Source organism: Drosophila erecta, unplaced genomic scaffold (assembly GCF_003286155.1).
Source record: "Drosophila erecta strain 14021-0224.00,06,07 unplaced genomic scaffold, DereRS2 tig00000092-arrow-pilon, whole genome shotgun sequence".
NCBI classification, from domain to species: domain Eukaryota; kingdom Metazoa; phylum Arthropoda; class Insecta; order Diptera; family Drosophilidae; genus Drosophila; species Drosophila erecta.
The window spans coordinates 13,757,048-13,773,494 of NW_020825207.1; the positions used below are offsets into that span (position 1 = coordinate 13,757,048).

Below are 16,447 nucleotides of genomic sequence, written 5' to 3' on the forward strand. Positions count from 1 at the left end.
GCTTTCCGTTACGGTTGAATGTCTAGGACTTCTCTTTTTATTTATTTTCAGCTTCTGTCCAGGTGGTTTTTTCCCCTCCTCCTCGATTGCACTTTTCATTTGGGTGTGGGGCGTTTGATTAGTACCGAACTCAACCAAGTTCCCAGCAATTGAGTGCAATTAGGCAACTGCATTAGAGGAAACTTTCCGCCGGCAAGTTGGTAACTTGAGTGCAAATTGCTGTCGTCCAATCATCTTCATAAAGTTGGCAGCCATGAACCCGCTGTCTTTGTTTGGCAGCCAATCCATTGTTTCCACTCAGTCGCTAACTGAGTTATGACCCCATTCGGTTTGTTCGTACCCACACAGACAGACAGACAGACATATGTGTGCACCACCACCACCACCACCTCCACCCCTCTGCTAATTGATATATTGTACGAGTCATTCTGGTGATCATGGCCAAAAGACTGCTAAAAGATTACGCTGACACAAGTGGAAAAGAAAGGGCGCTGCCAGCAGCAGACATTCAGCAGAACTTTTTGTATATTTATTAGAGTATGAATTAATTCAAGGGTGTGTGGTGTGTGGTGTGTGTGTGGGGAAAGAGTTAGGCCTTCGAGGCATATTCTGAATCAGATTCGTTGAATGGCAAGGGGCGGGAGGAGGCAAGGCAACCGCAGCCCGACGCGATTTTCCTTTTTCTCCTTGATTTTTTCGACTATTCCCTAGAGGGAATTTTGTTGCAAACGTTAGCACATCTTTTTTCACTCCACCCACTGTGTATGGCGAATGTAATTCATGTACACGACCTTGTTACACAACACAAAAAAAAAAGAATAGAGAAATGAATGGGTCTGTGAGTCTCGCTTTCATAATTAAAATGCAGAAAGATGTGGTCCAGGGTGGCGACCTCAAGATACCCAGCCAAATAACCAGAGGGAACCATTTATGCTTTGGCTTGATTGGTTTTTCATAAGCAATGCATAGACAGAGGCTTTACTCAACTAGGTGTTTTAAATACATCGCATTCAGCATACTTTAAGGCTGCACAATATATAGGGTTTTGGATGTGAGCCTTGAACTCCGAGCCGCACAAACATTTATGGTGCTTTTATTATTAGCAACTTAAGCTGGCGTGCCAAGAAATCCTCTGAAAAGGATGACGATTACCTTGACTATGAAAATATTTCTCACACATGAGCTGCTCGAGCGCATCGCACAGCCCTCCTTCCGTTTCCGGTGCCTCCCATTAACGTTTTAGTCTGCGGAAAAAGGCAAAACCGAAAGGCAGCCACTATTTTCAGCGAGGGTTGGGCGAAGCGTTCCCGCGAATTCGACTGCAAACGGAGATGGAGACTTCCGCCCGACTGCAATCCATCGAGCTGCCTTCGCAGCCGTTCAGGTGTTGGTGTGGGTGTTGACCCGAGGGTTCGCCTCAGACTGGTTAACTGCCTTCACCTGGGAGCACACCTTGACACAGACAAAGGTCAGGGCAGATGTGTTGGGCGCCACAAAGGCCAAGTGGCATCCACACCCCAGCCACGACTAGCCTTAAGTGAATTAAACAGGAATGCAGATGCCTTTGTGTTTCGCTAGTTTATTGTGTTCCATTGGGAACCTTTTTTAGTTCCGCTCCAAGTTCCGTGGCTTGTTTTCAGGATTACCGTCGTATCTGTCGTATCTATACGGCCGCCTCATTTCGGCGGAAAATCCGGGTAGTGGCAGCAGCAGCAGCAACGAAATCAGCAGCAGCAACTGCATCGCAAATCCAAGTGTTAGCGGCCACATTTCGAATACAACTGAGATGCACAAGCTGATAGCACAAACGCGTCAGCAAAATGGAAGTATTAATAGCACACCGCGAAAAACAATATCCGAATATCCGAAAAACATAGATATCCGAAATAATTATGTAACCCCGAGTACTGAGATTGAAATCTATTTTTGGCAGATAACCATATGTAGGTTATAGATTAAAGGCGACATGAATAAATACTCGTAAAGCTGACCCAAAACAATACGTGCAAGATAATAAAAATCTAATTCTTTAGCAATTTTCCAGGCTCTCTCTATGTTTCAATTAAAGTTTTAAATTAAAGTGTAGCATAAAGATTAAAGCGTAGTACTTTTATTATTCAGTACTGAGTTCAATTTGATAAGAAATAAGTCAAGCAGAGTGTGGGGGATTTCACCAGCTCCAATCGTGATAAGGATTCTGGGGTTAAGGGGCTGCTTACACTGGGCTGGCAGCTTGTAAAAACTTGTGAAAACCCCGCGAAAGAGTTCGCCCGATTGAAATGATTAATTAATTGCTGGAATCGAGGTAAGCTGAGCGCGTCCAGACGAGCATCATTTATCACGGCGTGGTCTTAATACGAACGCCTGCGCGGCTTACGGGGAAAATGGGAAATTTGGAGGGGAATTGTGTTATTTTAGGGCGGGCACACATTATGATTTCGTCTAAGGCTTTTATTTCTTGTTTTCCATAGACTTTTCCACCATTGTTTGCCATTCATCTCTGACTCTCCATTGACTCTCGCACCGCCCTATGTTTTGCAGTTTACGTGTTAAGTGCTTGGCAAGCACGATTAAGGCGCTTTATCACCCGCAACAACGGCAGCAACACGAACGACAAGCACGCCAGCAGCAGCAACAGCAGCAGCAGCAGCAACAGCAGCAACAGAGTCAACAGCAACAGCTGCGACGGCAGCAACATCAAAAGCAGCAGAGGCAGCAGCAGCAGCAGCAAGACATCCCGCTGTAGGCGCACACATTGACACGCCCCCAACCCAGATTCATACACGCACACATAGACGAGTACAGAAGTATATAGTGGGATATATACAGGCGGGATGCTGAAAACTGTGACAACAGCAATGGCTGCCGGCGATGACGATGTGCCAGCGAGCATTTTGGAAATAGAACTGCCAGCCATTTTGCTCAACGAGAGCCTCTTCATCGAGCTGAATGGCAATCTCACCCAGCTGGTGGACACGACCACCAATCTCAGCCAAATCGCGTGGAATCGCAGCGAAAACGGCAATGGCAACAGCAACGTTTTCGACCCGGTCGACGATGAGCAAAAGCGGGCGGCGGTCCAGTTTTGGCTACTGGTCAAAATGATCGCCATGGCCGTGGTGCTGGGCCTCATGATACTCGTCACCATCATAGGCAAGTACTTAATCAACACCAACACCAAATCCAAATTTAAATTACCACAGCGAAAATGTCGGCTTGGGCGGGGGGGGTGTGGACATTAAATTATACTCAAATTTATGCCGTGGGGATATGGCGGCGAAAAGTTTCCATATCGCCGACAAAAACTGAACTGTAAATGAAGTAGAATTTATGATGCAGAAGATTTTTATTGCGCCCTCTTGGAAGATTTTTATTGATTTTTGGGCTTACAGAGATGATTTGCAGCCGCTTGCTCTAAGCAATGGGCCTTTGAAATACCTCGAAAGATGGGTGTCGGCTGCTCAAGGGTGGCTGATTGTTTTGGTTGGCTAGATGATATACGAGGAGTTCTTTGCGTTAAGCGCCGCAAAGATGCCTGCCAAAAAAGGGGGGGAAAAACGGGGAAAAGTTTCCAAAAAGTGTTTGCCGCGGCACGTGAAAAGCTATTAAAATGGCGCCAAGGCGTCAAATGCAAATTACGACGAGCACACACACACTTTTTGGCACACGATGTGAAGGAGGTGTTTTCATACAGCGAAAAAAATGTTCAGATGATTCTAGCCGTTTTCAAGTATTCGCATATTCCGGGTTTAAGCTTAACTGCTAGAAATGCCTTTATCCTTTGCCCTTAAAGGGTATAATATATTTCAAACGAAACCATACTAAACTTGCCCTAATTACGAGTAACTTCTAACCGCATTAACCCGACGAGTGAAAATATCACATGGCACGTTTGCCACAAACCTAGTAATTAAGTGGTTTTACTAAGAATTCATATCATAATTTCAAAGCTAGAAAACAATTACCAAATTTGCAGCAATACAGTAGTAAACAGTAATTACTGGCATGTCCATTTAGCATGTTAGACAAGGCAAAGCCATTTATTCAAAGGACATAATTACCCTATTTATTCCCAGACAGTTTCTTTGAAACGTCTTGCTGCACAGACAGCTCAAGTTAAATAAGGTTTTAATATCTGCGAGGATTGCAGGGAGCGGGGGCTTTGACAGAAAGCTATATCTAACCAAGCAGCAATTTCATAAGCATTTTGCGCTGTGCTGCACACATACACACACGCAAATATAGCGCTGGGAACACACGTCGTATGAGCAACATTGCAATGCATTTTCTGGCAGGGGCCAAGCGACGACAAAACGTTTTGACAACCTGCAGACAAGCTCGCTGTCTCAGCAGCTCCAGTCTGCCAGGTTGTGGGTCCGGATGGGGCTGTGGCGCCACAGTGGCTGCCCCGGCAAAGCAGGGGATGGATGAGGGATGAGATGAGGTGGCAGTGCGGCAATTACAATTTGCCAACTTGCATGCGCTTAATCAAAGCAAGCAACGACAATGATGATGGCGCTGATGGAGCTTGGAGCAGCCATCCAGTTCTCATTTGCATCCCACAGGCGGGGGGCACATGCACGATTGCCTGCAATTAGGCCGGAAAATGAAGACTCCTTTGACACGAAACCTTTGCCACTGATTGATTTTGCACGTCTCCGTGGAAAGTTTTCCAAGGCTCATCGCCCATCGCCCATCGCCCATCGCCCATCTGCCAAAGACGAACGAGCACAAAAGTTAATGACTCTGGCCACTCAACGTTTGCAATGAACTGCATGCGAATTTGCTTACCCATTTATTGGCACTCGAACGGAAAACTTAGTGCGCCATTTGCCGCTTCACTTAATATATCAATTTATCAATTTATCGCTTTCTGATGGCAGATTCTGTCTTATATTAAACCATCCACAGGCAATGTATTCGTAATTGCCGCCATTATACTCGAGAGAAACTTGCAGAATGTTGCCAATTATTTGGTTGCATCTCTGGCAGTGGCTGATTTATTTGTTGCCTGTCTTGTCATGCCGCTTGGCGCCGTCTACGAGGTAAGTACTTGCTCTCTTTCATTCTGCACAGAAAGAAATAATTCGCTATTAAATTTCGAGGCACTATCTAGAGAATGTTATGGAAAATGCAGGACAAGATATGCAAAATAAGAAAACTAAGAGGCCATCTTAAATGCATTTATATTTTGGTTAGTTAGAGCTTCCTCACGTTTTTGGTTATTTTATTACCTTTTAATACTTTTGAAAATTAGAATTTGTTTTTCTTTAATCGGTAGTTACGCAAAAGAAAGTATATTCCATTGTTGACTTAAAAAGAAGCATATTTTAGGGCCTTTCCAGAGTTTGTTACTGTGTACCTGCACTGGTATTGCAGAGCCAACTCGATTACCCTAATGGAAACTTGAGCAGGAATGCTGGCAAATGAAATTAGGCGCCAAAGAGTTGACACTGGCCCAGGGCAACCTCGTTTGCTGGGCGACTAATTGTTTCAATTGCATCACGCTGGCAAACAATGTGTTGCTAAAAGTCACTCCTTTCTGTCTCCTTTCTTTACGCCCTCGACTGTTCAATGAAATCGGTGCGCCGGCAGATAAGTAATGGATGGATATTGGGACCGGAACTGTGCGACATTTGGACGTCTTGCGATGTCCTTTGCTGCACAGCATCCATACTGCACCTGGTGGCCATTGCGGCGGACAGGTAAGTGCTGCCATTCAGTCAGCCAGTCAGACAGATGGCAATTTGGACGTCCTTCCTCCTTCCGTTACAGATATTGGACCGTGACCAATATCGACTACAACAATCTGCGGACGCCGCGACGCGTATTCCTCATGATTTTCTGCGTCTGGTTTGCCGCGCTGATTGTTTCCTTGGCCCCCCAATTCGGCTGGAAGGATCCGGACTACATGAAGCGCATCGAGGAGCAGCACTGCATGGTGTCGCAGGATGTGGGCTATCAGGTGAGCAGCACTGCAGTTCAGTTAGCCTCCAAGATTCCTGGTCTAAGCATTGATTCACTCATTAGGTTCGCTCTTTGATTCAGTCATTTGTCAATACAATATACAATATACAATATATAATAGCTATACAATGGTAATGGACATTTGGGTCTCTTTAGATATTCGCCACCTGTTGCACTTTCTATGTGCCGCTGCTGGTGATTCTGTTTCTGTACTGGAAAATCTACATTATTGCCAGGAAGCGCATCCAGCGACGTGCCCAGAAGTCATTCAATGTCACACTAACCGAGACTGACGTAAGTTAATCAATGACAAGACAATCCCAGTTAGAGCTAAGTGCCTCACGAAATGCGAGTGATGAATGCCAAGTGTCCACTTAGCCAGCCTCCCATGGAGAAGAGTGGAAAAATTACTCATACGCCCGGTGGCACAAATAAGCTGCTATTCCATTCTGTCACATCCCTTCTACACAATTCATTCTCCTTTTGGGCTGGCTAAGTGGATGTGGAGGCTGCTGTTCGAGAAGTGTATTTGCTTGCCTGCCATAATGAGTGTGTCATTAACAGAAACAATAAAGCGCAAGGGGGCGTGGCAGTAGTCGATGGTCGGCGGAAGTCCACAGTACTCAGTCCTCAGTCCTCAGCTGCTCATTAGCATGCCCAAGTGAGCACTCGAAGCGAGCCGCTGCCGCGAAAGCCAAACAAATGCCGCCCGAGATTTATGATCACCCCAATGTGAGGCGATAAGTACACTGGCCATAATGCAGCAATTAGAAACATATAGCTTATACAAAAGGGCATATTTTATGGGTGGATGATAAATTAATAAATAAAAGAAATAAATTCATTCATACTTCAATATGCTTGCACCACGCATAGGGGTAATTTGTATTTGAATAAATAAATTCGACTACTTTTCCCAGTGTACCTAGACAACTAAGCCCAAAGGAACGTCGATAATTCCGCATAATGCATGTGATTTGTTTTCGTTTCGTTGACAAGACACAAGCCAAATGTGCTTCCCCGAACAGTTTTCATCAAGTTCGTAAACATACACATCCCATAAACTAAGTACTTGCCTTTCGCACACATATATTTCCACCGATCGTCGAGCAGTGCGATTCCGCGGTGCGTGAGCTGAAGAAGGAGCGCGGCAAGCGGCGGGCGGAGCGGAAGCGGCTGGAGGCGGGCGAGCGGACGCCCGTGGACGGCGACGGTGCGGGCGGCCAGTTGCAGCGGCGTCCCCGCAAGCGGATGCGTATATGTTTTGGCCGCAACACGAACACGGCCAATGTGGTGGCGGGCTCGGAGGGCGCGGTGGCCAGATCGATGGCCGCCATTGCCGTGGACTTCGCCAGCTTGGCCATTACGCGCGAGGAGACCGAGTTCAGCACCAGCAATTACGACAACAAAAGCCACGCGGGCACCGAACTAACCACCGTGTCCAGCGATGCGGATGATGTAAGTACGCCCGTTGAGTCGGAATATAATTAAGAACTGCAAGCAGTCGAATATTTTGCCCAGCAAAAATAAGATTTACGTTCAAATTAAAGTTGAATCAAATATTCAGGCTGCGTCTCTAGTTACCTAAAATGAAATATAACTTCAAGCAGTTAGATTTAATAACTGAGAACCTTTTAAGTGCCCAAGAAGGTTCTCCCATGGCAGTTTGTCCGTCTTACTTTAATAGTTACTTGCTCGTGGCGCGCCCTTTGTTCGTGTGAGATTAACCCATAATGCCCCGCTTAACCCCTTAGTATCGCACCAGCAACGCGAATGAAATCATCACGCTGTCGCAGCAGGTGGCCCATGCCACGCAGCACCATCTGATAGCCTCGCATCTGAATGCCATTACGCCGCTGGCCCAGTCCATAGCAATGGGTGGTGTTGGCTGCCTGGCGGCGACCTCGCCCTCGGAGAGGGCGGTGTCAGGAGCAGGAGCAGGAGCTGGAGCTGGAGCGGGAGCGGGAACGGTGGCTGTAGGAAGTGGAAACGGAAGTGGCGAGGAGGGGCCCGGAACGGAGGGCAAGAATGCCGGAGTGGGACTGGGCGGAGTGCTGGCCAGCATCGCCAATCCGCACCAGAAACTGGCCAAGCGGCGACAGCTCCTGGAGGCGAAGAGGGAGAGAAAGGCCGCCCAGACGCTGGCCATCATCACCGGCGCCTTCGTCATCTGCTGGCTGCCATTCTTCGTCATGGCCCTCACCATGAGCCTGTGCAAGGAGTGCGAGATCCACACGGCGGTGGCATCGCTCTTCCTCTGGCTGGGCTACTTCAACTCGACCTTGAATCCGGTATGTAAATTAGCTCCTGGCCCGGGTATCCTTGAATTCGCTTTTAAGTTGCACCCTTTACAGCAAATTGCTTTGAAATTCAATAGCTTTAGTAGGCCACTTAGACAATTTTTTATTGGTATTTATAAATACCCGTTGCATGTAATGTTTGCTTTAGCTTGCTAATAAACATCGTTTTCTATAAATAAAATCCATCATACCAGGTCATCTACACCATCTTCAATCCGGAATTTCGACGCGCCTTCAAGAGGATTCTCTTCGGTCGAAAGGCTGCCGCCCGAGCGCGCAGTGCGAAAATTTGATTTCAACTGAAGGATAACGAGGACCAGTATTTGTAATTAAGGTCAGGCGAAGGAGAAAGCAAGGTCTATACAGACGGGAAGGCAATATGCTACGGAATTGGCATTGTATAATGGCAAACTAGAGAGTAGAGACGATGTTTTAGCAGTGACAATCCTAACTAGCTGTAACTAATTAACTAAAATTCCTCACCACACACACGTGCCCCAAAAAGACAAAACGCGAAATATGTAATGAAACAAAAGTTAATTGTAACCGAAACCAACCGAGAAATGAAAACGTGGAAATACGGTAGCTGATACTCACTAAATCTAAGCTATGCGTATCTATTAGTAACTATAGATATTTCTAAAGTCTTCCCTGTGTCTTAAAGAAACCCAAAAGTAGTACGCTTAGATACCCTAGAAACCCTAAGTAGGTCGGATGAACAGTGATTGGAGATCGAAGATAGTGATCGGTTATATATAGGCTGGGTCCAAAGAACTTCTTACGCTTTCATATTCTGTGTTAGTTAATTGCGTTTATTTATAGCCTAGCTGCAAAATGCTCAATTATTTCAATTGGATAAGCACATTTACATAAAGGTCAATATCAACAAAGATTAACGAATTTACACAGCTAACTCATAACGACACTAAAACCAAAACCAAAATGGATAAGCCACTAACGCAGTGGCTAATTAGGCAGTACACCCAACTTTATTCGGCAAAATTAGCATAAATCCAAAACCGAAAGCTGAACTTTCGTTACTAATGTTTCTCACACACATACACGTGCCATTTGCAATGCAGGAAGCCGCAACAAAAAGTTTGACCCATGATACATGCATTCATGTTGGTACAGCATCACAAACACACACCCACTCGTATATATATTTAATATAGTATATTTATTGTTAAATTTTTGAAAAGTTTTCTTGTAAATAAACGGACTTACAGTTTTAGCAAATAGTAAACCAACCGAAAAACCTACAACCACAACAAGAGCAACAACCACTCGAATAACAACCATGGATATATACACGTCGCTCTGTATGTAAGGGCCATTAAGTCAATGCTGCAGTTGAAACCTAATACGCTTCGGTATGCACATGTATGCGTACCCACACATATGTCTATCTGATATGTATTTGTGTGTGTTTTGTCAGTGTGTGTGTCTGTGTTTATGCAACTTCTCGATGTGTACTTGATGTCAAAGTTATTAAAATTGTGTTTTATCAAAGCGTACACCTGCATTCGATATTTTATTCATGGTCGAGGGATATGATGGGGATATATTCGAGGGTCTTCGGCCATTCGTTGGGTGGCGGTGTGTTTCGGTACTCTGCTCTAAATTGACTAACTTTTCAGCCCAGTGCCGACCGCACGCACGTCTGTATTGTTTGTAGCTGGGCAAAATGTCAGCGCATTGAAATGTCAAAGTTCAAGTGCACACTCACGCCCCAAAAAGTGGGTGTGGCCGGTCGGGCGGCATGGGAGATGGATTACGCATTGGCATTATCAACGCCGGAACAGGCCAAAGCCGACAAATGGCCCAAAAATCGATACATCATGTAGGGCCCAGGGGCTCGGCGTGCGAAATTGGAATTCGTGTAATTCGTTTCGGTACTTCACGTTCACATCCCGACCCCTCCTCACTTACTTTTTCCATCTGGCTGTCTCTGGCTGCAAGTAAGCTCATTAACAGTGGCCCTCTGCAGATGGAAACTGGAAAATGGAAAATGGAAAATGGAGTGTTGAGTGCTTGGTCGGTGCTCAAGAGCCGAAACTCAGGTGTGCCATTGAAGAGCCATCAGTCAATGGGCCGTAACCACATTTGCCACTTCACACTGTTCAAAGTGCGATGAATAATTTGAAATTTTCATGTTAGAAAACATAAACATGGAACTCGAACTATCAGTAGTTGTAGCACGAAAATCTCTATGATATATTCTACTACCTCAATATGTTTCACAGCTCTCGCCCACTCTCTAGTCCAATAATTATGAGACTCACTGTAGATCCGGACACAATCGAGTATGCCAGTAATAATATTTACCAACACTTTTAATTTCCTGTTGGCCCGGGGACAAATGTCCTGCGGCAGCGCCATTATTAAAGCAAAAAGAATTACAAAATCTGCCTGGAAAGTGAGTGAAAATTTCGGCTGCCAGCCAAGTTCGGGGTAATGACAAATTAAATATCTTCAACTTGAGCAGTCAGGCCATGCAAATAATAATAACGCCACTTGGGAACTTTTCGAATTGAATCGAAGGGCAAATGAAGCAGGAAAACTGAAAAAGGACGAGTGCCCCAAATGTGTCATATCATCCATATATCTACCTCACACACAGGCACACACACACGCATACACACGCACTCACACACTCATGTGGAGGTGCGTGCCTGTGTATGCGGGCCTTTATTAGCCTAGTAGCATTATTAATTTCCTCTCTGGCACACAGCAATGGCAATAGCTGCAGGATAATGCCAATAAAATTCGTTTTATTAAAAAATTCTTTTGCCAAAAAATTCCATAAATCGAATAAATATCGAGTGGCACTTCGGCAATCGTTAAGGGATGTCGGTGGAGGTGGGCGGCATGCGGGGATTCGGGGGATTCGGGAACTGGGGGCAGTTAATATGCCACATGAGTGGGGCAGGATTCGACAGGCGGCAGTAGGAACAAAATCCCGCTCTGTTTGCTTGGGCATCAATTTTTGAAGTCTGCTTGAGCCGCCGCACCGAGCAACTTTGGCCAAGCAATTCAAAAGGTATTAAAAGTATTAAAACGGAAATAAGTGTGGCCCAAGTAAATAGATATATATATATCTATCTATTGGTGGTCAGCATTAGGATCTTCGAGGATGTGTGGGTAACTTTTAATTGAATTGCATTGGGAAAGTGCAAATTGCTTTAAATGATTAAGGGCTTATAGCCATGGCTTTTACTAAGACCCAACCACATGCTCATGCACAGGGAAAATAATCGTATGCTTTAACTTGATATAAACTTAAAAAAAATGTGTGAAAGTATTCTATGATATATTTCCAAATAAATAGTCATATCAATCAATTTTAAAACATTTTATTATTATTACATTTAATTCTCTCTACTATTTATAAACTCTGCTTCCATATTTCCATACATTTTCTAGTTCTTCAGCAACCTATTTTTAAAACTTCACTTAAGTTCTGATAAGCGCCTAGTTAAAAATAATATTAATATATGTAGCTATGTTTCAAGCACTGTATAGCTGATTTTGAGCTGTATTTGAGCTTAACTGCAGTGGTTTGTGATCAGATACTATCAAGGTGTTATAAACCTGAACGCTATTCATTAAAGTGCTGCAGGTGAGACAGCTCATAAAATCGCGTTAACATCTCGGTGCGGTAAAAAGAAGAGATGGGTAAAAAAGTAAGCAGGTAAGTACGAATACTTAAAGCTTCTGGCGCCAAACAAACTCATTGCGAAGTTGTTGACACCACCGGGTGGGCCATTCAATGGACTTGGCCAGGACACAAAAGATGAGTGTCCACCGCCCTGGAAAACTTCGACTTTGTAAAGACTTTTTGCAAATTGCGGCCAAGTGCACTTTTCGTTGCCTTCGAATCTGATGCCGCATTGTGGTACCTGCTGCAGCCATGGACATTTGACAGGTGGGCAGGTTGGACAGCTTGTTGGCGTGGAGGTCCTGGAGAGGTCCTGGGGAGGTCCTGGCGAGGTCCTGGAAGGACAGGACGGTCTGTGTGCCCAGCGAGCTACTGCTGCTGCCTGTCTGCACTAATTACGAAATAATTGAAATCATTACGCAAAATGAGTGCCAGCAAGTTAAAGTTCCTAACGGGTAGGGTTTCAGTTAATGAAAGCACCAGCTCAATATCTCAGCGAATGCTCTGCCATCTCTCCATCGCAAACACGAGTCCTTAGCGCACTTAACTCATCAGCGATTGTGGCTATTGCAGCGAATCGGAAATATTGCAGTTTGCTACTTCAATATGTACGAAAGGACCTCGTTAGATGAGACACCTGCGAGACCAAATAAATTTGTAGATAAAAATGGATATGTTTTATACTTTATCGGCAATTCGAAGCCTCAAATTGTGAACCCAAGGACTGACAACTGTGGCTGGAAGTCTGCTATCGCTTTTGGCCAGCAGTCTTTGGCGCTAACAACTAGCGCAAAATGCCAAAAAGGACACGTACGTAATGAACACAAACACGTACGAAGCAATAACGGCAGGAACATCAGCGACAACGCTCCAGACTTGGCCCACAGATAGGACCTGGCTTAAAGTTTCAGCTGGCAAAGTTGCAATAGCGCAGATGAGGCAAAAAGACAGGACAGCCAGCCAACCAGCCGGCAGCCTTTTGGCCAAGCACGAACGGCAGAGCGGAAGAAAAAACTCAAACTTGCTGGCAAAAGTTTTGCAGTTGCTGCATTTGTAGTTTCTCCTAACCGAAGGGCGATGGGAGCGGTCTTGGGATAGGGTTTCTCTTGGGTCCTGGATCTAAAAGTGGGTTCGGGCCAGGAGGATGTGCAGTCGGCGTGACGCTCAACGCCAGCGGAAGTTGCAAGCCCGTCCTGTCGACTGTTGCATTTTGGAAGCTTCGAAGCTGCCAACTGGGAATAGAGATAAACACAGAAAAAAAGGGAGGCCCATGGGGTTCATTTTAATAGGCACTTCTGAGAATATAAAATAAATATTTTAATATTCATATTTTTGAACACTTTTTACTGCTTTAGTAAACTAAATCCCTTTTGAATACATAACTAGTTTCATTTGGCAATGAAAAGATATCAATTATAATGCATTATTCTTTGTTTCGTTGATTACAGCACAATTTATACCGGCTGGATTGAATTAGTTGTTTTACTAACTAATAAAACTAATAAGCACTTTGCGAGTCGTATAACTATATTGATTATTGCACTGTATTGAATTATTACTGCCCTCTTTTTGCACAGGAACTTAAAGTTAAATTAATGAAATGCATTTAATGTTTTTTCAGTGTACGAGCTAGGAAGCACTTGTGGTAGTTGCTGTTGTTGCACTGCTAGTCTTTGTTGCTGTCCTTCTGGTTGCCAGTTACAAGTGCCGCTTGCTTAATTTTTATGCACTTTGCAGGGTGTGCGTGTGTGCGTATCTCACGAGCGTGTGTGGCGCAAGTGTGCTGGTGTGGAGCAGTAACAGCTCTTGTTGGTTTTCTGCATATTTACTTGGCGGTGAAATGAGGGGGCACTGGGGCTCTAGGGGAGCTATTGCGTAAACGAGGCTGCCCCGTTGGGCTGCCAAGTTTCGCACAGTTGAAGGGTAAACTTTCCGCCGAGCGGCGTGGCCTTGACTAAGTTCAGACACTGACATTGTGACTTCCGTGCCAGTCGCCCACAGCCACGATAAATGAACCCGAAATTGAAATTTAATGTAGCATCATCGGTGGCAGCGGCAATGCAACATCTGCACGAGCATCATTTGCATACGTATGTAAATACGTGCAGCTGATGGGATTTATGGCCATTACCATCGCGCGATCTGATTTCAATGGAGTATGAAGTAATTCGTATTAACACAGGTCTTTATATAAGGACGCGCATTTTGTATATCCATCAACATACCAGTTTAAATACTCTGGTCTTGTGCCTTCAATTGAAATGTTGTATTTAAGGACCTTCTTTATAGCCTTAAAGCTTCCCTTTACAAATTAATATCATTTTCACCAGCGAAGCATACTATTTTCTACTTTTTATTAAACGCTCGTTGAATTTATTGATTTTAACTCAAAACAAAAACGAACGAACGAACGGCAATTAGATAAAAGCTCCAATGCGTTTTTCATAATAGACAGTTAAGTTTACACAAAAGAACAGCTAGTACATAAAATGTACATATCACAACTTCAAAAACTAAGAAAAACAGCCAATTAAAATACGCATCAATTATAATTTGATATATTATTGAGATATTCTCAAAAGGGATTTGGTCACAGCAATACATTTTCATAAACAACCAGAGTAAAAAACCAAAGAGTTCCTCGACTAACAGGTACCCCTTACTGAGCTAGTTCACAATTTTGTTGGTAAATCGATTGAGAATGAACAACAAAAAGAATTCCCAGTTCTCCTTAATCATTTATCGCGATTATGCTGTTGGAATCAGCTTGACACCCTGAAATCAAAATTCAAATCAATAACACCACTCCTTGCAATCTGGTAAGTAATGGCCACAACACTTGTCTGGTGGTACAAAGTGCTTAGTTCTCTGGTCCTTGTGGTCCTTGTGGTCCTTGTGGTCCTTGTGGTCCTTGCATGTCTCCGTGTCGCCACCGACATCATACCACGCCTTTTTCGCACCTTTCTGGCTTTGTTGTGTGCCACTTGCGTGTTTGTTTAAGTTTCAGATTCGTTTTCGCTTTCGTTTCGCCATTCATCGGCTGTCTCGGCTTCGCCCTCGATTCGCCTTTTTACCTTTAAAAGTCTACACGCAAAGGCGTACCCTGTGCGTTTTAGCCAAATGCTTGTTTTTCTGTTTACCCCATAGAGATTGAAGTGTGTGGCCATAACTCTCTTATACGCCAACTCTTATACCAGCGCCACTCGTATCACGTATACGCAGCGTGGCCTGTAGAGTCGTTCCAATCTTATCAGCCACAGCGGGGTGATGGAAACTCTGGGGTGCATTTGCCGGCAGCAGCGACTTTAACCAGTTTGCCTCATTATAATGAACTCTTTTCCCATTAACTTCCCTTGCTCATTTTCCTTTTCTGTACACTGCAAATAAACAAAATCGAGGGTCTGTCTAGACTTGGCAGACCCTAATTTCTACAGAAAGCTGCTTCAAATTGAGCGGTTCAAAAATATAAATGTGACACGCAAAAGTTAGCATAAAGTGCAATATTTTACATTACAGTTTAATTAAATTAAAAAGAATGCGTTTTGCAAATAGGTAAGTCAGGCCAGATTGTTATTTTAATAATTCTTATGTTTTCTATAATTAATTTGCAAACAACTTAATATTGATTTGTTAGTTCCTTCTTAAAGAACATAAGTTTCACATTTTCTTGGTAAGACTATTCGCAACCACATCCGTTTGGCGTTAATTAGCGGTTATCATACTTCTGCCCCACCGCAACCAGCCAGTTAGCCAGTTAGCCAATGCATTGCACCTGGACCCGCTTATTGCAATTTATGGCGTGCAGCGGAGACCTGTTACCTGACTTTTGCCTCTGGCCAGGGCAATCGAAATGGAATGAAAAGCAAACCGAAGGCAGGCACGCCACCAACTCCAAACTCCGTTGGCATTTCCGGCCAGGTCGTGTCCAGAAAGCTGGACCCACCCGTTTTCCCGTCCCATTTTCGATTTTCCGGCTGGGCGTTGCGTGCCATTTAGCCGCAAGCTGTCATTTTATTGTTAGCCAAATACAAATCAAAGTGCGCTAATAACAGTCAACAGCAGTGCCAGCACGGGCGCCTCCTTTCCAGTGGGCGTGGCCGAGCGCCATGGCATGCAAGGCAAAGTTGACACCTACCGCCCACTCGAAAGCAGTGGGTGGTGGTGGGTGGAGGTGGATGGTGTTCTGTGTTTTTGGATGGCGGCTAATTCCCTTTGATTGCAGTGCAAAAGTGTGAAATTAAAATTCAGCGCGTGCTAAACCTTCTGGGCACAATAGTTCTCTTGAATGGCTGCACATAACAAAATTAGAAGGTCTTTTGTTTGTTTCTTCTGAATGGACAAAAAGTACTAAAAACTTTTCGTTTATCATTCAATACTACGAGTGAGTATTATACTTTTAAAATACATGCTGTCCTAAAAGGAATACAAAAACAGTATGCATATTTTTTTTGCCGTGTAACCGTGTTTATTTTTGTTTCGCTTTTGTCAATTTTCTGGATTTTGTTAATTTTTGGCACGT

At 44.3% G+C, this 16,447-nt stretch overlaps 2 protein-coding genes across 2 annotated transcripts; one reads left to right on the forward strand and one right to left on the reverse strand.

Annotated features, from left to right (window-relative positions):
• Nucleotides 1-1,559: 1,559 nt before the first annotated feature.
• LOC113564329 lies at nucleotides 1,560-1,805 on the reverse strand. The gene has a single exon (XM_026980977.1). It carries the CDS (start codon nucleotides 1,768-1,770, stop codon nucleotides 1,606-1,608), a length of 165 nt encoding a protein of 54 aa, XP_026836778.1. The 5' UTR covers nucleotides 1,771-1,805; the 3' UTR covers nucleotides 1,560-1,605.
• A 986-nt stretch (nucleotides 1,806-2,791) lies between these two features.
• On the forward strand, nucleotides 2,792-9,411 carry LOC6547131 (5-hydroxytryptamine receptor 2B). Its single transcript, XM_001974729.3, has 8 exons — nucleotides 2,792-3,153; nucleotides 4,912-5,045; nucleotides 5,596-5,705; nucleotides 5,776-5,965; nucleotides 6,124-6,261; nucleotides 7,081-7,425; nucleotides 7,722-8,258; nucleotides 8,462-9,411. Exons 1-8 carry the CDS (start codon nucleotides 2,835-2,837, stop codon nucleotides 8,558-8,560), a joined length of 1,872 nt encoding a protein of 623 aa, XP_001974765.3. The 5' UTR covers nucleotides 2,792-2,834; the 3' UTR covers nucleotides 8,561-9,411.
• The last annotated feature ends 7,036 nt before the right edge of the window (nucleotides 9,412-16,447 follow it).